This window comes from Meles meles, chromosome 19 (assembly GCF_922984935.1).
Source record: "Meles meles chromosome 19, mMelMel3.1 paternal haplotype, whole genome shotgun sequence".
NCBI classification, from domain to species: domain Eukaryota; kingdom Metazoa; phylum Chordata; class Mammalia; order Carnivora; family Mustelidae; genus Meles; species Meles meles.
Window position 1 is genome coordinate 4,468,036 of NC_060084.1, and position 19,114 is coordinate 4,487,149.

The window sequence follows — 19,114 nt, forward strand, 5'->3', positions numbered from 1 at the left end:
GCCCCATGCAACAGGGGAGACAGAAGGAGCAGGGGTTCGGTCTGGAAGATGAAGAATGCAGAAGGCCAGGGGACCCATCTGGGGGAGTGACAACAGCGAGACCAGGCCACAGACACCCCAGGGGGCCTCCTACAGCCACAGGCTTGGCTCTGCCTGCCTCGCTGTTCTTGGCAGACCTGGTACATCACAGTGCATCGCGGCCCATGAGCCTCGTCGCCCCCAGTGGTTCACGGCTTCACCCGACGAGCTCGAGCGGTCCCATTAGGTTCATCAGGAACCTGCGTCTCTGCAATCGTAACGCCCACCGTCCAATACAAGCCCCGAGTGACACCGCCTCGTGTGATGCTCAAAGATTTAATTTAATTTAGTCAACTCTGGGCAGTCATGAACATTTCCCTACGCCCAGGGGCTCCAAAACACGGGTGCCACGTAGCCCTCTGTCCCTCGGGGGTGAGTGGAGAGAAACGGCTAAGACAACCGCGGCTGACTACGTGCTAAGCTCCGAGGAAAGTGCTCTCACCTGGGCCACCTGCCCGGGGCCTGGTGAGGCTGGCCGGTCCACCCAGGGACGACATCCAGCAGAGGTTCTAGAGCTTTCTGAAGATGGAGGCACCACAGCACCGCCCTCCAGCAGGGACCCCGGCCGCTCTCCCGGATGGGGCGGGGGGTTGGAAGGGGTGGGAACAGCATCCCCGCCCCGTCCCCCGTCCAGCCCCCGCCCTCTGGCGTCAGGCACAGACCCTGCGCTCCCACAGTGGAAGTCAGGCCACAGCCTCCCCTTCCGACCTTGCGTGGGTCAGAGAAAACACGCTCTAACCCTGCTCGACTTAAAAAAGCTCCTTTGGATCCATAAGCCTCCCTGACCCATACCCAAAATCGGGGTCAGGGATGTCTGCTTCGGGACAGGGATGTCTGGGGTCAGGGATGTCTGCTTCGGGACAGGCTTAAAGCTTGCTGTTCTTCTGAAACTGGGCCACGAGGCTGAGGACCTGCTCGGAAGCTTTGATGCTCTTGGAGCAGAGGTAGCTGGTGCTGTTGGCAGCCGTGTCCCCCGGGTAGTACCGGTAGTTGGCCATCAGGCCGCAGGAGCCGGCGATGCCCTTGAGGCTGTCATCGGCCATCCAGTTGATGCGCCACATCACGGCCCCGTTCTGCAGGTGGAAGTTTGCCACGGGGTTCAGGGCGAAGCCCCGGTGCTTCTCTCCGTACAAGTACCAAGCGCAGAGCCGCATCAGGGGGGCCTGGAGCGCCCTGACCAGCTTCTCAGACTTGACCCACTCACTGCCGCTGAGAAAGACCTTGAGGGTCTCGTTAACGGGACCACCTGTGGCCTCAGAGATTTCTTGACACTCCGAATCCGTAAAGAGTTCGTTCCTCCCGTGTTCCTTCACTTGCGAGTTCAGGAGTCCCAGAAGCCACTTGGTGAATCCAGGTATAGGAGACAGACTTGAAAATGTCCCAAGATGAGGAAACTCTTTCTGTAAGGCGCGGTTGGTTGGGAAAGAAGGTGGAGAAAACACACACACGAAATTCAGCAGGTTGGTCACGGAAACGGAAACACCCCTGCACTTACCGCTTAGGCCTCCTCAAGCCCTGCATGCTGCTGTCTAGGTTACACCACGGCATTTGCTGTGCGTTCATTCTCTCCCTTCAAGGCACATTTATTAAGAATCTGGCCCACGCTAGGCCCCGGAGGCATCCTGAGTCCCCGAGGGGGGCCCGTGTGGTGGCTTCTCTGTCTGCACCGTGTGTCACAGGGGCAAGTCGGGCTGGGCCCGACATGAGAAGCGGGGGCTGCGCTGCCGCGGGGCTTGATGCGCGGGCTTCGGACCACAGCTCCTGTCTGTGTGGCACGCCGCGCCCCTCCCAGGGACTTCTCTGCGGCCACAGAGCCTGGTTTGGCACTTGGCACGCAAGGACCCAATGGCTGTGTCGTGAGCGAGTAACTGTTGTCCCACGACTCCACAGCGCGTGCGAGGATGGGCTAGAAGGGGAGGCCACGGCTGATGCCCCATCTCAGAGTTCGGTTCGTCAGACGCTATGGTGCGCGGTCCTATGACAGATCTCAAGGACCGTTTTGTAAAGCTCTAGCATTTTCTGCATAAAAGTACACTGTGTGTCCACTACAGGAGAGTTTTTTTAACTCAGGACGGCAGCAGAAACAGACCAACAAACCGGTCACACCCCAGGATTCTGACAGCCGCTCTCCGAGTCTGCTAAAGCATTAACTCCTCTGGCCTTTCCCTGAGTGAGACGTGTAGCTCACGCCCCTGCTTTATGAGCTCATGAACCATGAGCATTTTCTCGTTTCTCATTCAAAATTCAAAAACGTAACTTTCACAACAGAACAGTATTAAAAGATGAGGCTATACCATGATTTTCCTAACCACGTTCTTTTCCCTGGGCACTTCGGGCGGCTCCCAAGAGTCTGCCTTCATAAACCGCGACGCACACACCCGTGCAGGACAGAGAGAGGGCCTTTTCTCAGGGTTCTCCCTGGTGACTGTCAGGCTCACAGCCAAGTGTGGGACCAGTGATCCCCGCTTTCTCCTCCCGAGGATGGCTACCGGGCGGAGGGGCCAACTCTGACCCATCCGGAAGTAGAGTCGGGGGGTGAGTGACCCAGAATCCCGGATTCTGCCCTCCTTCTGAAGGCCTTTCTCACTCTGACATGCCCCCTGCTCCCTCTCCCTGCTCCTTTATCAACACCGTCAGCAAAAAAGAAGGAAAGAAGAAGAAACTTCTACTAATTAGAAATGGCTCTCATCGCCTCTGGGGAAGAGGTGGCAAGGAGTGGTTCTAATGAAGCTGCTATCCAGCTGAATCCCGAGTTTGAGGGTTATGACCGATTGTGCATTTAATACAAAGCACGTCCGTGTTTCAATTCCACTGTCGTTCTCCACGGAAGGGCTTCTGCTGCCGGTGCCTCGTGGAACCACCCAAAGCAGAGAGTGCCGCTCTCAGAGCCAATTATTAGCAATCTAATTATTTTACCTAATAACTAGATTCTGCTCACTGCGGTTCACTCAAGCCCCTTATGAGATCATTTCGGAAAGCTAGACCTGGAGTGAATGTGAACATTTCGCTTGTGGGATGGTGAAGTGTTTTTCCCAGGGCCACACAGGGAAGTTCTTAAAAAAAAAAAGCCAGAGTGTTTACCTTCGAGCTGCCCGGTCTAACCTCGACACTCCTTCACGGCCGATGAGAAAGCCCATGCTGAGGGGGTGTCGGGGCCAGAGCCCGGAGGGTGTGGGCGCCGGTCAGGCACGGCCACAAAGTATGCCGTCCAAACGGGGACAGGAGAGAGAAGGGGCTGGTGGTTATGGAGCCAGGATAGCACACGCAAGCCAGGAAAGGCCCCAGCTGCCAGATGGAAGGTTCCTTGGAGAGGCTGATGTCCTCGGAGAACATCTGAGAAGCCAGTTTCCAGATGCCCCTTTCTCGGCACTGCCTCCTTCTCCCGAGTCTCTCGGGGCACCTGGGACAGGCCAAGGGCCATCTGGCTCTTCCTCCCCACCCCCCAACCCAGGTCCTCTTTCGTCCCTGGTCCCAGAGGCCCTGTGCCACGCTCACCTGCAGCTCCTTGAGGACTCGCTTGACGAGGACGGTGCCCAGCTCGACCCCCTGCAGGCCGGGCTGCGTCAGGCTGATGGAGTAGAAGACGGCCGCGGAGATCTCACTCCTCTCCTCCGTCTCCGATGGGGGGCACTCCTTCACTATGGCCTGCAAGACACGACGATGCTGGGCCGGGCCCCTCGCTTCCCATGCCTGCCCAGCCTCCTGGGGGGAGGGGGAGAAGCTGGGGAGGGCGGGAACCTGGGGACCCTCGCCCCTGCTCACGGACGCGACTCTGGAGACCAAAGGCCTGCTCCCACCGGAAATCTCTCCGGAGGTGGCGACTGCCCAGCCTCCCTGCGCCATGCTGATCGCTTTGAACTTCGCAAAAAACAAAGTGTGTCTGCTTTGTCTTTCTCTCCCAGGCCTCTGTGTTGTGCGAGCCAGTGACAACTCTCCTACCGGCCCGCCTGCGACACCCATACCCAACCCGCCCCGCCTCACCTTCCCGTCCCCGGGCTGCCCCGTCCGTGCAGGCCTGCTGGTTGCTAGTTATTTTCGTTCCTGCTCTGCAAGCTCTAGGTTTCTAGATTTCTCAATATGCCATGCATGGCTCTATACGGTTTTTCTTTTAGGAAATGTACTTTTCTGTGGACCTTTTTGATTTTGTGCAACATCCTTGTTTTTCCTCCGGGGATGGACGGACGGACGGACGGACGGACAGACAGAGAGACAGACAGACACACACACACACACCCTGGAAAGACTCTGTAGGCAAGGGTTGATCCTATGAGCTCCGAGTTCTGAAGGCAGGGTGCTCCGAACCTCGCTGTTTGAAGGTCTCCCGACCACGGGCAAGAGCAGGGGCTACCCTGAGTTCGCGTCAGTGCAGGCACGCAGCTTGCTGCAGAGCCCACTTAAGCTACCCTGAATTCCACCAGCTGCATCAGACTCCTGCGGTAGCGGGGTTCGGCCCAGGGCCCTGATGAGGCCCGGGAGTCCCCAAGCTTTCTGAAACTCAGTATGGAGCGTGTGCGTGCGCATGTCTCCCAAGGGGGGAAATGACCTCCAGCTTTCGTCCCCTTCGGATGCTCAAAGGGTCTTTCCTGGGACGCCTGAAAAATTAACAACTGCTGCCACTGGGACCTGGGGTGGCTGGTGACACAGAGGGAGGGACACCCCCGGGGCGGCGCCAAGCCCTCTCTCCTGGGGCCGGACTCCGAGGGAGGGCTCCAGGTGGTCAGGGTCAGGGCACCCCTCAGCCTTGGGCTTGGTCTTTGCCTTATGGGGCCAGCCTCGCTGGTCTTTCTAGAATTCTGTAGGTTATCTTATGTTCCTTATTCAAAAAGTTCTAACAAATTTTTTTTTAAAGTGTTCAAAATACAGATGGATCTTTCTTTGGTTAGACAAGTGAGACATGCATAATGTCCAAGGAGGCAAGAAGTAATTGCATAAGGAAGAAATCACGAGCTCCTCCAAAACCTAGCGCCAAGTCCTGCTGTTAACCTTGGGGTGAACGCCTTCCATCAGCTCAAAATATGTACTTAAATACACACACACCCACACCCTGTGCATGACCCCCTCCCCCTTCGAGCTCCCATATCCCCCCCACCCCCCACTTCCAGCAGGGAAGGCACTGCCCTGAGGACGGGGCATGGGCTGGGCTGGAATGCCTTCTCATCCCTACTGGTTCTGGGATCGTGGGCACATCACTGAAGTTTCGCGGCAGCCTCGGTCTTCTCACACCCACTGAAGGACACTATTAGCGGGAGTGACGCGTCACGCGCAGGGTGCTGAGCAGCGACGCGGGGAACATGCTTCCGGGGCCGACCGGCAGCGAGCAGACACTCCATCAACACACACGTACGTCAGAGTGCGCCACACGTGCCCACCTGGGGCCTGAATCCGACTCAAGAGTAAGTCAAGGCCGGCTTTCTGGGCCAAAACCCTAGCAGGGAATCCACGTTTAGATACACGCACGGGGACCCCGGGTGGGAGGGTGAACCTGATGTACACGTCCTCGTCTCTCTCCTGCGTCCTCTACGGCGGGTGGCTGGGCCCTCAGGGTCCAGCCTTTCGAAACTGTACACGCGCACCGATGAGCCACTGGCCGCGCTCTTAGTCTGAGCATCTCCCAGGGGTAAATCCCTCCGAGTGGGAATCGTGGGCGGAATCGTGGAAAAGAACCCCTGTTCTGTTTCCACAGACAGCACCACCCTGCCCAGGGGACTGCCAGCGGGTCCGGCCCCTCAGACATGGGAACCCCTCAGACAATTTCCCCCTGGTGGTCAAGAACTCCTGCCCCTTTGCTCTCCTTGACTTCTCCGCCTTCTGATACCAGGAAACGCAGCCCATGAGCACAGCCCCAGACCTGTCCTCATCTTTCCAGCTTCCTAACCGCCATTCCAGACCCAAAGCCGGAACTGACCTGGGGGGTCTCGGCTCCTGTCACCTTCCTTCCCCTTCCTCGGGGTCTGCCCTCATCCCCCAGCCCCGCCCTGGTTCTTCTGCAGCAGACGCGCCCCACCCCCTGCCCGGTACCTGCAGGAAACATCTGGACTTTCTCACCAACCTCCTAGCAGGCAGGGCCTGTCACCGTGGGCCTGTCCCCTCGGCTCCCAGGGCAGAGCGCTGGGCCCGCAGCGGGCACGCGGCACACAGTCTGGTTTTCATGCTTTTAGTCACGGTCTTTTACACCTGCCCACAGGCCCTGAACGAGTGCTCGCATGCGGAAGCGAGTGTCCCCCTTCCTCGGCCCCGGCCTGCTCAAAGTCAGTTCCCGCAGAGGAGCGCCGTCCTCCTTCGGTAACTGTCTACAGCACGTGCCTCCGCCCCGTGGCTGCAGATCAGGACATTTCTTCTCTCGCCAGTTCTAAACGTGAACGCCTCAAGCAACACCCTTCATGGTGGGCGGGAGGGGACCAGGTTTTAGAAAAATGGGCGGGGCTCTGTGGGACACCCGTGTGGTTCTGCCGCCACCGGGCCAGTACCTGGATGTTGCTGGAGATCTCGCCGGTCAAGGCCACGTGGAGCACGACCAAGGGCTCCTCTGGGGTCGCGCAGTGAGAAAAGAAGTAACATCGCCTATAAGGCCCGACACGTCGCTTCATGTCCATCCAGTTTTTCACAGGATGCACGGCCTCGGACCTGGGGAGGGGTCAGACAGCAGCAAGACTGACGGACAATTTAGAAGTCAGAGAACCACTGCTGATTCCTGTTCCTATGACTCAACAGAGTCAAATAAATCCTTCAAATAGAACTTCAGGAGAATTCAAAGAAAATCATTTTAATACGAAACAGCGCTGACTGAGAGGAACTCCGATGAATTTTACGCACAAAATGGTCCCCGAATTCTTAATACCTGGTCTTCAGACTGTTCATGCGGCCCTCGGGAAACAGTTGTGCAGCAATTTTATTTATTTATTTTTTTAAAAGATTGTTTCTTTGAGAGAGAGTGAGAGAGAAAGAATCTGAAGCAGACTCCTCTCTGAGTGTGGAGCCCAGCTCGGGGCTCGATCTTGTGACCCTGAGATCATGACCTGGTTCCATTTGTCTAGCGACCTCCTCCAACCACTATCTTGTTTTTGGCAAGTGAAATGGCAGCCCTTGGAACTGGTCACGGTGCAAAGTACGAGCTTCCGCAAGCCTTCGCTTCCTTAAGGCGGCACGGAGTGTCCAGACCTTGAGATGGAAAGAGCTTCTCCTGTCTGAGGACCGTAGTGACATGCCAGCCTGGGCTTCCCCAGGTCCCAGGCACACGGGCATCATGCACCATACAGCCCACTCGGAGACTTGCCCAAGGGAGAAGTCTGCCCAACCAGGGGAGACCCTAACGCACACACTCGGTCCCGGGCAGGTGCTGCGGCTCTGACGCTGGGGCTCACGGGAAACACGAGGACGTCAAGGGCACCCTGCGCGCGGGCCTGCGGGCACAACAGCCGGTGGCCAGCTGTGATCACGACATCACCAGCTAGGACGGGACACCATTTTCAAAGCCCATGCTTGGCCCCAAACGCACGTGCAGACAAAGACTGGCCCTCAGCTAACATTTTGGAAGAGTGAAAACCTTGCTACTTACTCGCTGATTCTCTGCAGCACCTCACAGGGCGAGTGCCAGGTGACCCGTTCTAGGTTCAGGAAGCCGGAGGAGAACCACTCCGACAGCATGCCCTTCAGCACACCGTTCATCTCCTGGAAGGGAGAACACAAGAGCGTTGGCTGCCGGGTACCAAAGAGCATGCGCGCCTCTGCCTCGTCGCCAGCAGGGACAATGGCCAGAGCGGGACACAAAAGCCACCTGCAGGGTGGCTCTCCAAACAGCTTCTCTGCGGACGGTCCCAACCAGGCGTGCACGGTACCCAGCACTCTACTTGGCCACTCTGACCCCGGTTGGAAAGAGGCCTTCGAGGGAGCATTCAAAGCGAGCTAAGCTGCCCTAATCAAATGGTATGTTGGGGTGCGTTCACCTCCGTGAATACGACCGAAAACGTTAGGTTGACAGAGCGACGCGTGGGGTGCCACGCAGGGCGCGGCTAACACAGGCGGCACAGGGCTCGAGCCTGTGCTCTTGGGAGCACTCTGGGATGGGCCGAGACATCACCCCTCATTTCCTGAGAGAAACAAGTGCAGGGTCCGGGGCCCCAGTCGTCAGCTCACCATTTCAGACCCGAACATCTCTGAAGTCGGGATGTAGCTTTCATGTGACGACGGGTCAGGGCTGCGGTGGGAGCGGTTTTTCCTACTCTAGTGGGACGTAATAGTGTGTCTGGAGATCAGCGCACTTATATTTGATGCAACTATTCTAATCTCTCTTCACTTACTTGTATCCGACCTACGTCCAGAAGTGATGGGAGTCAACTTCACCTTTCGAGCAAGAATGGTACCAGATGCGTAGGGAAAGGAGAGGACTCAGGGGCAGACCTGGCTCGGGGTAGCCGCCCGTGACACACTGAACATGGACAGCAGTAGGCTACCTGCCAGCCAGAGCTAGAGGATGCCCGGGGCTGCAGACACAGCTTGCTCCTCAACAGCTGCCTCCCTTTCTTTCAAACGCACAGAAGCTTATACTTTAGGTAAGAGCATGGCTGTCCAGATTTAAGATCACACTGCAGACAGGGGTAGTCACATGACTGACTTCTGGCCAGATGTTAATAAACGTGTCCTGGAGCAGTTTATGGGAACCTTAAAGAATGGCGAGAGTATACTTTCTGCCCATCTTTTCTTTGTTGCTCCCCCACAGGCTGGACAGTGATGTGATGGCCAGAACTGGAGCAGCCATCTTGGGCCATGAGGTAACTTTGGGGATGAAGGTTTTTAAGGCAGAACCAAACCAAAGTCTGGGTCAACTGACGGAATCATCCCTGAGGTGTCTACCTCCAGACTCTGACATGACAAACTTCTCTCTTATTCAAATCACTATTATTTTGGGTTTCTGTTACTCATAGATGAACTAGGTATTAACAGATACACTGAATATTATGACTAATAATAAGCACCTCAGGACATCTGGTACAGAACTGAAAAAGAGCTGTAATTGCAAAAGTTGTAAAAATGTTACAGGACCGCTTCACATTTTATTCCCTGGTAAAAGGTGAAAGGACTCACGACATTGTCACTTGAGGACAAGCTGCGAGTACAGGGCTGGTGGGTCACGAAAGGCTTCAGAAGGAAGTGAGGGCCATCTGTACATATTTAAGGCCTGGGGCACAGAGCCAGCCCCAAATTTGTTGTGTGTGACCCTATGGGGGTGAGGAGGGAGGTAAACCGTGGACCAACGCGGGAAAGCATGGACCAAGTCAGACTTGGACTGAATTTAACACAAAGGAGAAGCCCTGAATAGCTAGGGTGACTACAGATGCCGTCTTGGGAGAGAGAGAACATCACCATAGGCGGAGACCAAGTACATGGTCGGTAAGGGTCTGGTGGAGCTGTTTGAAGGATTTATGGGCTGGACCAGAGGCCCTTAGTTCCTCTTTATTCTCAATTCCATAACCTGGTCTTCACTCAGCTGGAACTTCGCAGTAAGGGCAGAGGTGATTTGAACTTCTGGTGCTCAAAGAATTCAGGGGGTGTCCCACGTGGAAGGCGGTTAGCAGACTGACGTCAAATGAAAGAGACAAGAGAGACTGGAGAATGGAGAGGAGGCAGTGGCAGTATGGGAGAGGAGAGGCCATCGACCGGGCGGTACAGAACCACGGCTGATAAAATACTGCCTCGGACCACACCAGTTCTCAATCTTCCTAGGGTCCTCACGTACTCCTGAGTACGTGCTAAAATCCAGGGACCCGTTCCCCAGAAAAACGCAAACATGTGAGTCAATTTCCACACACCATTTCCTGGGATTCATGGAATCCTCTGAAACTCACCTCTGGCTCATCCCCAGGGGTTGGCGGACCCCGGGTTAGGAACCTGTGCACTGGAGGGTCAGGACCGGATGAGCCAAGCTCCACGTGGAGGGTGCCAGAGGCCTCTACCACATTCACAACAGGAGCGCGTGGGAGTACCTAGTTTCAGGATCAATTCGGGATTAACGCAGAAAGAAATCATTTGGCCGATGAGAGCTCCCCCTCCAAGGTCTCTTGGTTCTATTTTGGGCTACTGACGGCCGTGAAATGTGACCCTGCCACATGAGATCTGGAAATCTAGGTGAAAGGGCACAAGTCCCCAAGCTTGGTGCTCACGCGGCACAACTGTCTGGGCCAGACCGCAGGCGACAGGAGGGGAAGACACGGACTCTGCCTTCGCTTTACGCGCATCAGTTCCGCCATCAATCCCAGACTCTCACACATGACTGCGGGGGAGGCCAGGAGGCCTGGGCTCGGCTTTCCGGACCTGCTGACTGGGGTTATCTTGGAGGACACTGTGCAGAAGGCCAACAAACTCCCCTTTTGGCAGAGAAAAAGCGGTCTCCCACCCCATCTCCTGAAGTTGTTGGCTATCAATATCTCCCCACGTTTGGAATGGGGAGCAAAATTAGTTCTCATTGCTCAGAAGCCCTGAGCTGGGACAGGGAGCTGGAGGCACTAGACAGGGTCCCGGCAGCACAGCTCAGACATTCTACGTACGATTCCCATCGGTGGCGGCTGCTGTCGCCCAGGGGACTGGGGCATCCCTGCCAAACTACAGATAAGGTCCTTTTCCGTCTAGCCGAGCACAGTTAACAGAACCAACCAGGACCACTGCGCTCACTGCAAAGCGGGACAGACAAGTCACCGAAAGAGGTCGTACGACAAAGCATCCAGTGTGGCTGGACCTCGAGACAGTGGGGACGCCGGCCGGCCCCCATGCTTCTGTCAAGACCCGCACACCTCTCATCTCCCTCGAATTTCTATGTTCAAACTGCCATCAAGAATCCCTTCCATTTTCTAAAGGCCAACTTCCCTCTGGTGCCCACAGACCACTGAACAGAGCTCAGACCTCCTAGAATGGGAACTCGAGTCACCTTCACAGGGGATTTTGTCTCTAAGCACCGTAACTGCTTGACCCCAGTCAGCCTCAGGAGGAAAACAGAAGGCCTCCACACCACACACACAGCACGCGCCAACCCTCACTACCAGTAATCACAACCTGGGACCCTCAAGAACTGTGCCCTTGTCTGTGAACCTGATTTTGGGCCAAGTTGCACAGTAACCCCCAGAGCACTTTTTAGAAGGGAACCAGGCTGACGTTGAGCACAACAACCGCCGGCAGGATCTCTCACCTCAGCGCACAGCCAATGGGCCCAGGGGCTAACGGACCGCCTAAAACCACGCCTCTCAGCAGCAAAGCGCAAGGACAGTCCTGAGAGCCGGCCCCTTCCCTCTCCACACAGGGCCTTCTTCATCCGCCGCCCCGGGGAAAGACACCCCATCAGCTTCCTTTCTGGCCTCCTACTCGCCTGTGAGTCTAAAAATGCCACTGCAGCCTGAACCCACAGCAGCCCTCGTGCAAACCCGTGCGTGTCCCTGTGGCTTCGTCCTGCAAGTCTGGAGACAAGCAGGTACGGGAGAGCGACCCAGCCGGGACACGGTGCCGTGGGCACACAGGGAGGGATGCTCAGATCTGAGGCGATGGCAGAGTGAGCTCCCCGCTCTCCCAGCATCGCAGGGCACCACGGGTCCCTGGGCGTTTGGGACTCCTGCTCCAGCGATTCATATGCCGACCTTCCAGTGCTTTCTAACACTGAATTCCTCTGAGCAAGAGGTTCCAGCTGTCGCCTCTTTAGCTCAGATCCACAATCCAGAATGACACAGAAGAAGCGGACTCAAAGTGGATCGCGCGCATCATGTGATCCCAGTGACAGATTACAGAACTGGATCCCAGGGACGGTGTCTACGGATTTAAAAAAAAAAAAACGAACTATTCTCTGAAGGGCTTGAATGACAGGGATTTATAAAGTGCTATGTGACTACATAGAGCAACGGAGAAGGGATTAATGGGTTTAGTTCTAACGGTTACACACACTGGATAGGAGGACACGATCTCCAGGTAGAGAAACGCCAAGAGGTGCGACTGAGGGTCTAGAAAAGGCTACTTGCCTTTGTCTAGACCACACACAGAAGCAAACATCAGGCGATTGCCACTCATCCTCTGTTCAAGAAATATCTTTGATATTTCTGCCTGTCGATACACACAGTTTCTTCGTGTGTGGACCACCTTGGTTAAAAAAAACAAGGGAACCCTGACAGCTGAGGACCTGGCTCAGGCTCTCCCCAGAGTGAGCCCCTCGCCCCCCCATCCCCCAATCTAGTCTCAATGTCACAGCTTTCGGCTGCCACACTCCTTCTCGCCTGAATGATAAGTTGAGTTTTCTTGTGTGGGGAAGAACAAGGGGCTGGATACGTTCGGTAACGTGTCACAGAACCGGAGGCTTTAGAACTGGATGGGACCTTCGTCATCACTGGGGCCGAAACACTGAAACCTGCCGAGAGCTGTCCAAACATCTACCACGAAGCCTCTGCTGGCCGAGCAGAAACCTTCCAAGCCCTCTGGGCTTCCCTGTGGGCTCAGAACTTGGAGTGCAGCAGTGGGACGTCAGGACAGACGGGAGGAGTGAGCGTGCCGACTCCGTCTTGTGGTGGGCACCCCGGACTCCTCTCATGCGTCATTCAGCATTTCGCTATGCAAGACATTTAAGACAAGGCTCCCAGTTTTCCAGGGGTTGATCATCAAGTTGGAGTTGGTGGCGGGGGTGGGCAGTTGTGGAATAATACATTTCAAATGCTCGACTCTGATGTTAAGGTATAAAATCCAAGTGAATAACGTAATAATACACGCATAGATAATGCACGCCATGAAGCCCAAACCCGGCTGAGGCCACCTTGAACTACAGTGTTGGAAAAGCTGAGGGCTGAGCAGCTCCTATGCTAGCGGGCTTCCCAACAAGAATCACGCAGCAAGGTGGGGTCGGGAACTTTCCATCAGGGCCGGCACGGCTGGAGACGGGGTCTGTGGAGAGGCGTGAGAGACAGATGGCGGGGCTGGCAGGGTCCGCGGCGGTTTGGGGTGCACCAAGGATGCCAAAGGAAAGGGATCACATGTTGATCCTTCTGGCCACGGCAGGACTGATGATTTTCCAACAGTGAGCAATGATACTGGTTCCAGAGAAAGGTAAGCGCTGCCGTTACCGGTAAGATGGAAACTCGCAAGCTTACTCTTGGGAAAAGGACATACACTCACAACTAGAGAATATTAAACTCCCCATTTGGTGAAAAACTAAGTAAAACAGAGCCAGTAATTCACTGGGTTGTTTTATCTTGTCCTCGATTTAGCAGAAAAAGGGAAGTTCTAAGGAAACCAAATCCCTTTTAGATACAATAAAGTCAACAGCTCTGAGAATCAACGTGTTGCAACAAAGTACACAATTCTGGTCAGGACTGGGCTTGAATACTGCCTCAGGACGCAAGGCACTGCACTTGACCATGAGCAGCTTTAATCTCCCCGTCTGTACAACGGGTCCCTACGGCTTGCTGAGAACGAGATGAGCCAGCAGGCGAAGCACCTGCCAGCCACCATGCCTGCTATTAACCCTTGCCATACTAGACTAGAGTGGACACTTCTGACCGAGTGACCTGAACATCAGGAGCACGCCTGGTGTCAGACAGACACCCAGTGGCCACGTGTTGCGTGGAAGGATGGAGGAAAGGGTGATTTCATTCTGGGACAGGTGACATTCTACCCAATTCTCCAGTCTTCCACGTAGTAAAAACCAAGCTTCAGAAGGGCCACCGTGGTCCTAGTTCAAGAAAAATGAACGAACAAACCAACCTGTGCTTGGATTGAAGACTTTCCCCAAGCAGACGGGAACACAACGGGTGTGCAGAATATGACGTCTCCGCCATTCAGCCTGCGCTTGAGTCAGAAACGTGATCAATTCAAATCGTGGCCCTCGATGCACATTTAGCACTACAAATTAACCAGCCATCATGACTAATCAATCACAGCACTGGCTGTCACTGAGGTTAACCCCACTCTTAACTATCCCCAGTGTTCATGCATCACTGAGAAAGATGAAGTCTCCCACAGGCACCGTAACTCACCCCTCACGACGTGGTTATGAAACAGGGTGCAAAGCACCCTAGGCTGAGGTCTGGGTAGGTGATCGGAGACACACCTATTTGCTTTCAGTCCTTGGTCCAGTCTCCTGACCTCAGTAGGTTTCCTTAACCCACCTAAGAATGAGGACAAGAACGTAAAAACTACCATGCCGGTGTTAGGGTTCATAAATGAATTTGGACATAATCGCTCACATGCTCAATTTAGGGTTCATAAATGAATTTGGACATAATCGCTCACATGCTCAATTTAGGGTTCATAAATGAATTTGGACATAATCGCTCACACGCTCAATTTTTCAAAGCCAACTGTGCCAAAAGACGTTCTGAACGTTGGAAGCTTCCTGAAACTTTTACATCACTTTCTGCTCACTAAAAGGGCAGACCAGTGGTTCCTTCAAATGTAATACCCAGAGCAGAAGGGGACGACGCCGAAGGTCAGCAAACTTTGCAGGCAGCGTTACTGAACTGCGCAGCGTTTATCCGCACCTCAGGTGCGCTCACTCTGCTCGGGGCCTGGTTACTCGAGTGCTCAACCGGGAATCATCACATTTCGGGGCTGAACTCAGGAACGTGTAACGTCCTGCCGGGTCACGACGCAGAGACCAGAGGCCTGTCTCTGTGCACCCCGCAGGGCTGCTCAGACCACGGCTTACACGCCGCAGGTGTGCCACTACCATCTGCTGACACCACCCGCGTTTTGGGAGGCTGCGTGATGCTCGGCGGGATGCGCGTCCAAGTGTACCATGCGGACCGCACTCAGCTAAAACAGCAAGAAAGAGACTTCGTGGAGCACACTTAACCACGGAGGCGCTGACAGTCGCGTTAAAGGCAGGCGGTGCCGGGTTTCTAGGAGGCGGGACGCAGGAAACCCTGGGCCAAGGCAAGGATGCGGAAAGCCTGGGAAGGAAGGGCCCCGGGGGCGGAGGGGGCTGTAACTGGGGGTGGGGCTGGCAAAGTGTGCGCGGCTACAGGCCGGGGAAGGGGCAGTGTTTGGGGCTCGAGGACAGGTGGGGACTGTACCGGGAGGGCCGCCAGGAGCTCGCGGACCTGGTGCAAGGCGGGGGCCCGGACGGGGCCTTACCCGGACGTGCGGCCCCTCCACCAGCTTGAGGGCCTGCGCCTCGAGCAGGTCGGCGCGCAGCCGCACCAGGAAGCGCACGCCGCCGTCCAGCTTGCTGATGTGGTGGAACAGGCCGCGGTAGCGCGGCACCAGCGCATAGCGCAGCCGGTCCTCGGCCTGCAGCAGCACGGCCGCCTCCCGCGGCTGCTCGCGCAGCTGGAGCACGCCGGCGCTCTGCTCGGCCACCTGGCCATGGTCCACGCCGAAGCCCCGCGCCAGGCGGCTCAGCAGCTCGGCGCGCTCGGCCGCCTCGGCCAGGCCGCCGTAGAAGCTCACGAAGTCCGCGCACTGGCCCTCGGCCGGCGCCGGCGTCTTCTCGCGCAGCTCGTAGGCCGGCGTGGCGGGCACGGCGCGCCGCAGCAGCTCGTCCATGGCCCGCTCCAGGGCGCCCGCCTCCGCCGCCGACCCGCTCGACAGCCGGGGTCCGAGCGTCCGCGGCGGCCGCGGGGGGAGCCGCAGCGGGAAGAGGTGCCGCGCCGTCAGGGCTGGCCCCAAGCCTCGCATGGCGCCGCGCGACAGCTGCCTAGGGGGACGCCGGCGCTGGGGGGCTTCCGGCTTCCGGCGCGCGCCGGCTTCATTGGTCGAGGCCGAGGGGGGCGGGTGGAGCGGCGGCCAATCGGAGCGCAGGGCGGGGCCGGCGCGGGGGGCGGAGCGCGGCGCGGGGCCAAGTGAGCCCAAAGGTCCCAGCACCCGGGAGAGGCGGGCGGGCGGGGCGGCGTGCGGGCGTGCCCCGTGTCCTGGCCACCCAAAGTCACCGGCTCAGTCGCGGTCCTCTGGCCCCACCCCCCGCCCTAGAGCCGAGCTCTGCTACCGCCAGATGCACCCGAGCCACCTGGGGGAACGCGCTACACCAGCGGATTCCCGGTCCCTGGCGTCTGAGGACGACGTGCTCCCACGCGTCCCCGGTGGCAGTCCTCTAGCAGGCTGGCCTTCGTCTTACGTCGTGCCTAGGCGCTCTCAAATCGTTGCCAGGGTCTGATGACACAAGATGCCTCCCCGAGCGGCAGCCCTCCTCTCTCGGAGCCCGGGACCCAGGTCTCCAGCTGCCTGCCGCAGCCCCTCTCAGGGACGCCGCAGAGGGGGCACTGCCACCGTCTTAGTCCCCAACTCGTCCCTTTTCTTTTTTTTTTTTTTTTAATTATTTATTTGAAAGAGAGGGCGCGTGCTCAGGAGCAGGAGGAGGGGCAGAAGGAGAGAGACTCTCAAACAGAGGCTCCCACCAAGGAGCAGAAGGCAGGGCTCTATCTCAGAACCCCGAGATCATGACCTGAGCTGACACCAAGTTGGATGCTCAGCCAACCGAGACACCCAGGTATCCCTCTCCCTCCTTCCTAAATTCATTTAACAGTGTCTGTTAACCACCTGTTAAGTGCCAGGTTTGGTATGAGGCCGGGAGATAAAAGAATGAACTGGGTAGACCTATGGTGCCCCATGGAGTTTACGGTCCAAAGGAGAGGATAATCAAACTGTGATGGGTGCTAAGGAGGAAATAGGCAGCGTGGAGTGACAGGACCCAGTAGGGTTGGGCGGGCTTTGCACTGTGACCAGGGTGAGCAGGGATGAGCAGGTGGTATTTAAGCTGAGACCAGAAGCTAGTTATGGTTTGAAGGGGGAGGCGGGACAGGGGTGAGCTGACCTATTCATTCTTTCAAGTTCAAAAACACAGTTTTATAACTTCTGTCCTGCCCTTCATCCCACATGTACGTTTTAGTGTGATTTCTACCTTCTTTTTTTTTTAAGGTTTTATTTATTTGACAGAGAGAACACAAGCAGGGGGAGCAGGAGAGGGAAAAGCAGGCTGAGCAGGGAGCCTGATGCAGGGCTTGATCCTAGGACCCTGGAATCATGATCTGAGCCAAAGGCAACGGCATAACCGACTGAGCCACCCGGGCACGCTTGACTTCTACTTTAAAAGGGCTCCTGAATTCCTCCCTTCTCTCTGCCCCCATTCCCCTTTGGTGCCTCGAAACCACATCCCTTCTCACTGGGGCCACAACAGTAACCTCTTTGCTTCCAGGCTCAGACCTCCAATCCATTCCTGGCATCAGCTGTTCAGTGAACTTTCTGAATTCTCCGCCTAGCCATGTCATTCACTGGTTCAGAAACCAAATGCTACAGCGTAGCAAGGCAGACCCCACACTAACAGCCCCTGCTCTCCTTTCTAGCCGTATCTTTTGTCTCTTTCCACCTAATTTCTATTACTCTGTGGCCTGGTGGACTAGACTTTTAGATTTCGGAACTCATTCCTTTTTTTTTTTTTTTTTTGGAACTCATTCTTAAAACTCCAGGAGAAGCAACGCAAGACGGGGCAGGAAAGGCAGTGGGGAAGTCAGTGGGTTGTTGGTGTCGTGGGTGGTGGAATTACACCCAGCCTGTAGCCTCCGAACACAACCTATGGCAGTCTCTCCTTACAGGAGGGAGATCTCCCGCTGGGAGACTGCAGGGAGTTTGCAGGGCCTGATGCCAAGTTCAGTGGAGTCTAGAAAAAGTCCAACCAAGAGCTCGCTGTGCTCTTTGAAAAAGAAAAGCCTTGTCTAGGTACAAAGGCTGAAGAACAGCATCAAGGAGCCTGCTGAGATCAAAGGGTGGACAGTGGGCTCTGGGGAAGGGCCTTTCTTGTTTGTTTGGGGATATACAGGGCATCTCATGATCTGTGGGTACCAGAGTCTGGACCCCTTTCTTTCTTAGTCACACAGTGGTAACTGATGTCCCATTAAACCCCCTTGGATGTCCGGGACATGCCTTTGAGGAGAGAGATGCAGGCAAGCACTGGCTAAGCCCTTTACCTACCCCTACACGCTAATGGCACTTTATTGAGCACCTACTAAATGTGATCTGCTGTTCTTAGCCTTAAACACATTATCTCATTTAGTCCTCACAATGATCCTGTCTAACTTCAGACTGTACAAAATAAATTCCAGATGGCTTAAGGACTTTCAGAGCAGAGTAATTGCAGAGCAAGAAAAGGCTTTTAAAATAGGACACAAACCATAAGAGAGATTGGTAAATTTAAGTACATTTTTTCCCCCAAAGCTCTTTTTTTTTATTTGTTTATTTACAGCATAACAGTGTTCATTGTTTTGGCATCACCCCCAAAGCTCTTTATGTTTAAAACAAGATCAAGGGGCGCCTGGGTGGCTCAGTTGGTTAAGCATTTGCCTCTGGCTCAGGTCACGATCCCAGTGTCCTGGGATTGAGCTGCACATTGGGCTTCCTGCTCAGTGGGGGAGTCTGCTTCTCCCTCTGCCTCTCCCCCAAGCTTGGCTTGTGTTTTTCTCTCTCTCTCTCTCTCTCTCAAATACATAAATAAAATCTTAAAAAAAAAAAAAAAAAAACAAGATCAAAAGACAAACCCTACATTGGAAAAATATTTGCATGCAGTGAATTTCCCTAATACCTAAAAAAACACAATGCAATGTGAGAAGACTGTGAACCCAACAGAAAAGCGGAGAGAGAATATAAGGGAGTTCTTAGAAAAGGAAACTGAAATGGCTCTTTAGAATATGAAAAGTGCTCAACTTCACTCATAATTTTAAAAAGGCAAACTGAAACTCCAATGAGCGACCAGCTTTCATTTACTGGATTGTAATGATCGGAAAGTTGATAAGACCCGGGCCCATGCTCACAGGCTGTGGGGACACAAGCGCCCTCTGACCTTGCTGCTGAAGTATGTCTCGGTACCAGCCCTGTGGACGGTGCCTTTGCAAGATCTATCAACACGGCCGATTGGCCCAGCAATTTTTACTAATAAATACCTGATCTGCTGAACAGGTTAATGACAGGTGGGATCAGACTTGGGGCACTCAGTCAGCAGGACCAGGAGATAAGGACAGAGACCAGGACAATATTGGGTCCCCCTGCCCCCCAAGGAGATGCAGCTGGGGCTAGAAGAACGGACTGACCA

The 19,114-nt window shown here is 55.4% G+C and overlaps 1 protein-coding gene across 2 annotated transcripts; it reads right to left on the reverse strand.

Annotated features, from left to right (window-relative positions):
• Nucleotides 1-346: 346 nt before the first annotated feature.
• Nucleotides 347-15,744, reverse strand: MLYCD (malonyl-CoA decarboxylase). Of its 2 annotated transcripts, XM_045988496.1 has the most exons (6): nucleotides 15,172-15,744; nucleotides 7,634-7,746; nucleotides 6,546-6,702; nucleotides 3,574-3,723; nucleotides 927-1,478; nucleotides 347-890 (listed from the first exon to the last, which is right to left on the reverse strand). In XM_045988496.1, the coding sequence occupies exons 1-5, from the start codon at nucleotides 15,712-15,714 to the stop codon at nucleotides 945-947; spliced, it is 1,497 nt and encodes a 498-aa protein (XP_045844452.1). In that variant the 5' UTR covers nucleotides 15,715-15,744; the 3' UTR covers nucleotides 347-890; nucleotides 927-944. The 2 variants fall into 2 exon arrangements, with proteins under 2 accessions (XP_045844452.1, XP_045844451.1); XM_045988495.1 differs by having other exon boundaries at nucleotides 347-1,478.
• Between the last annotated feature and the right edge of the window lie 3,370 nt (nucleotides 15,745-19,114).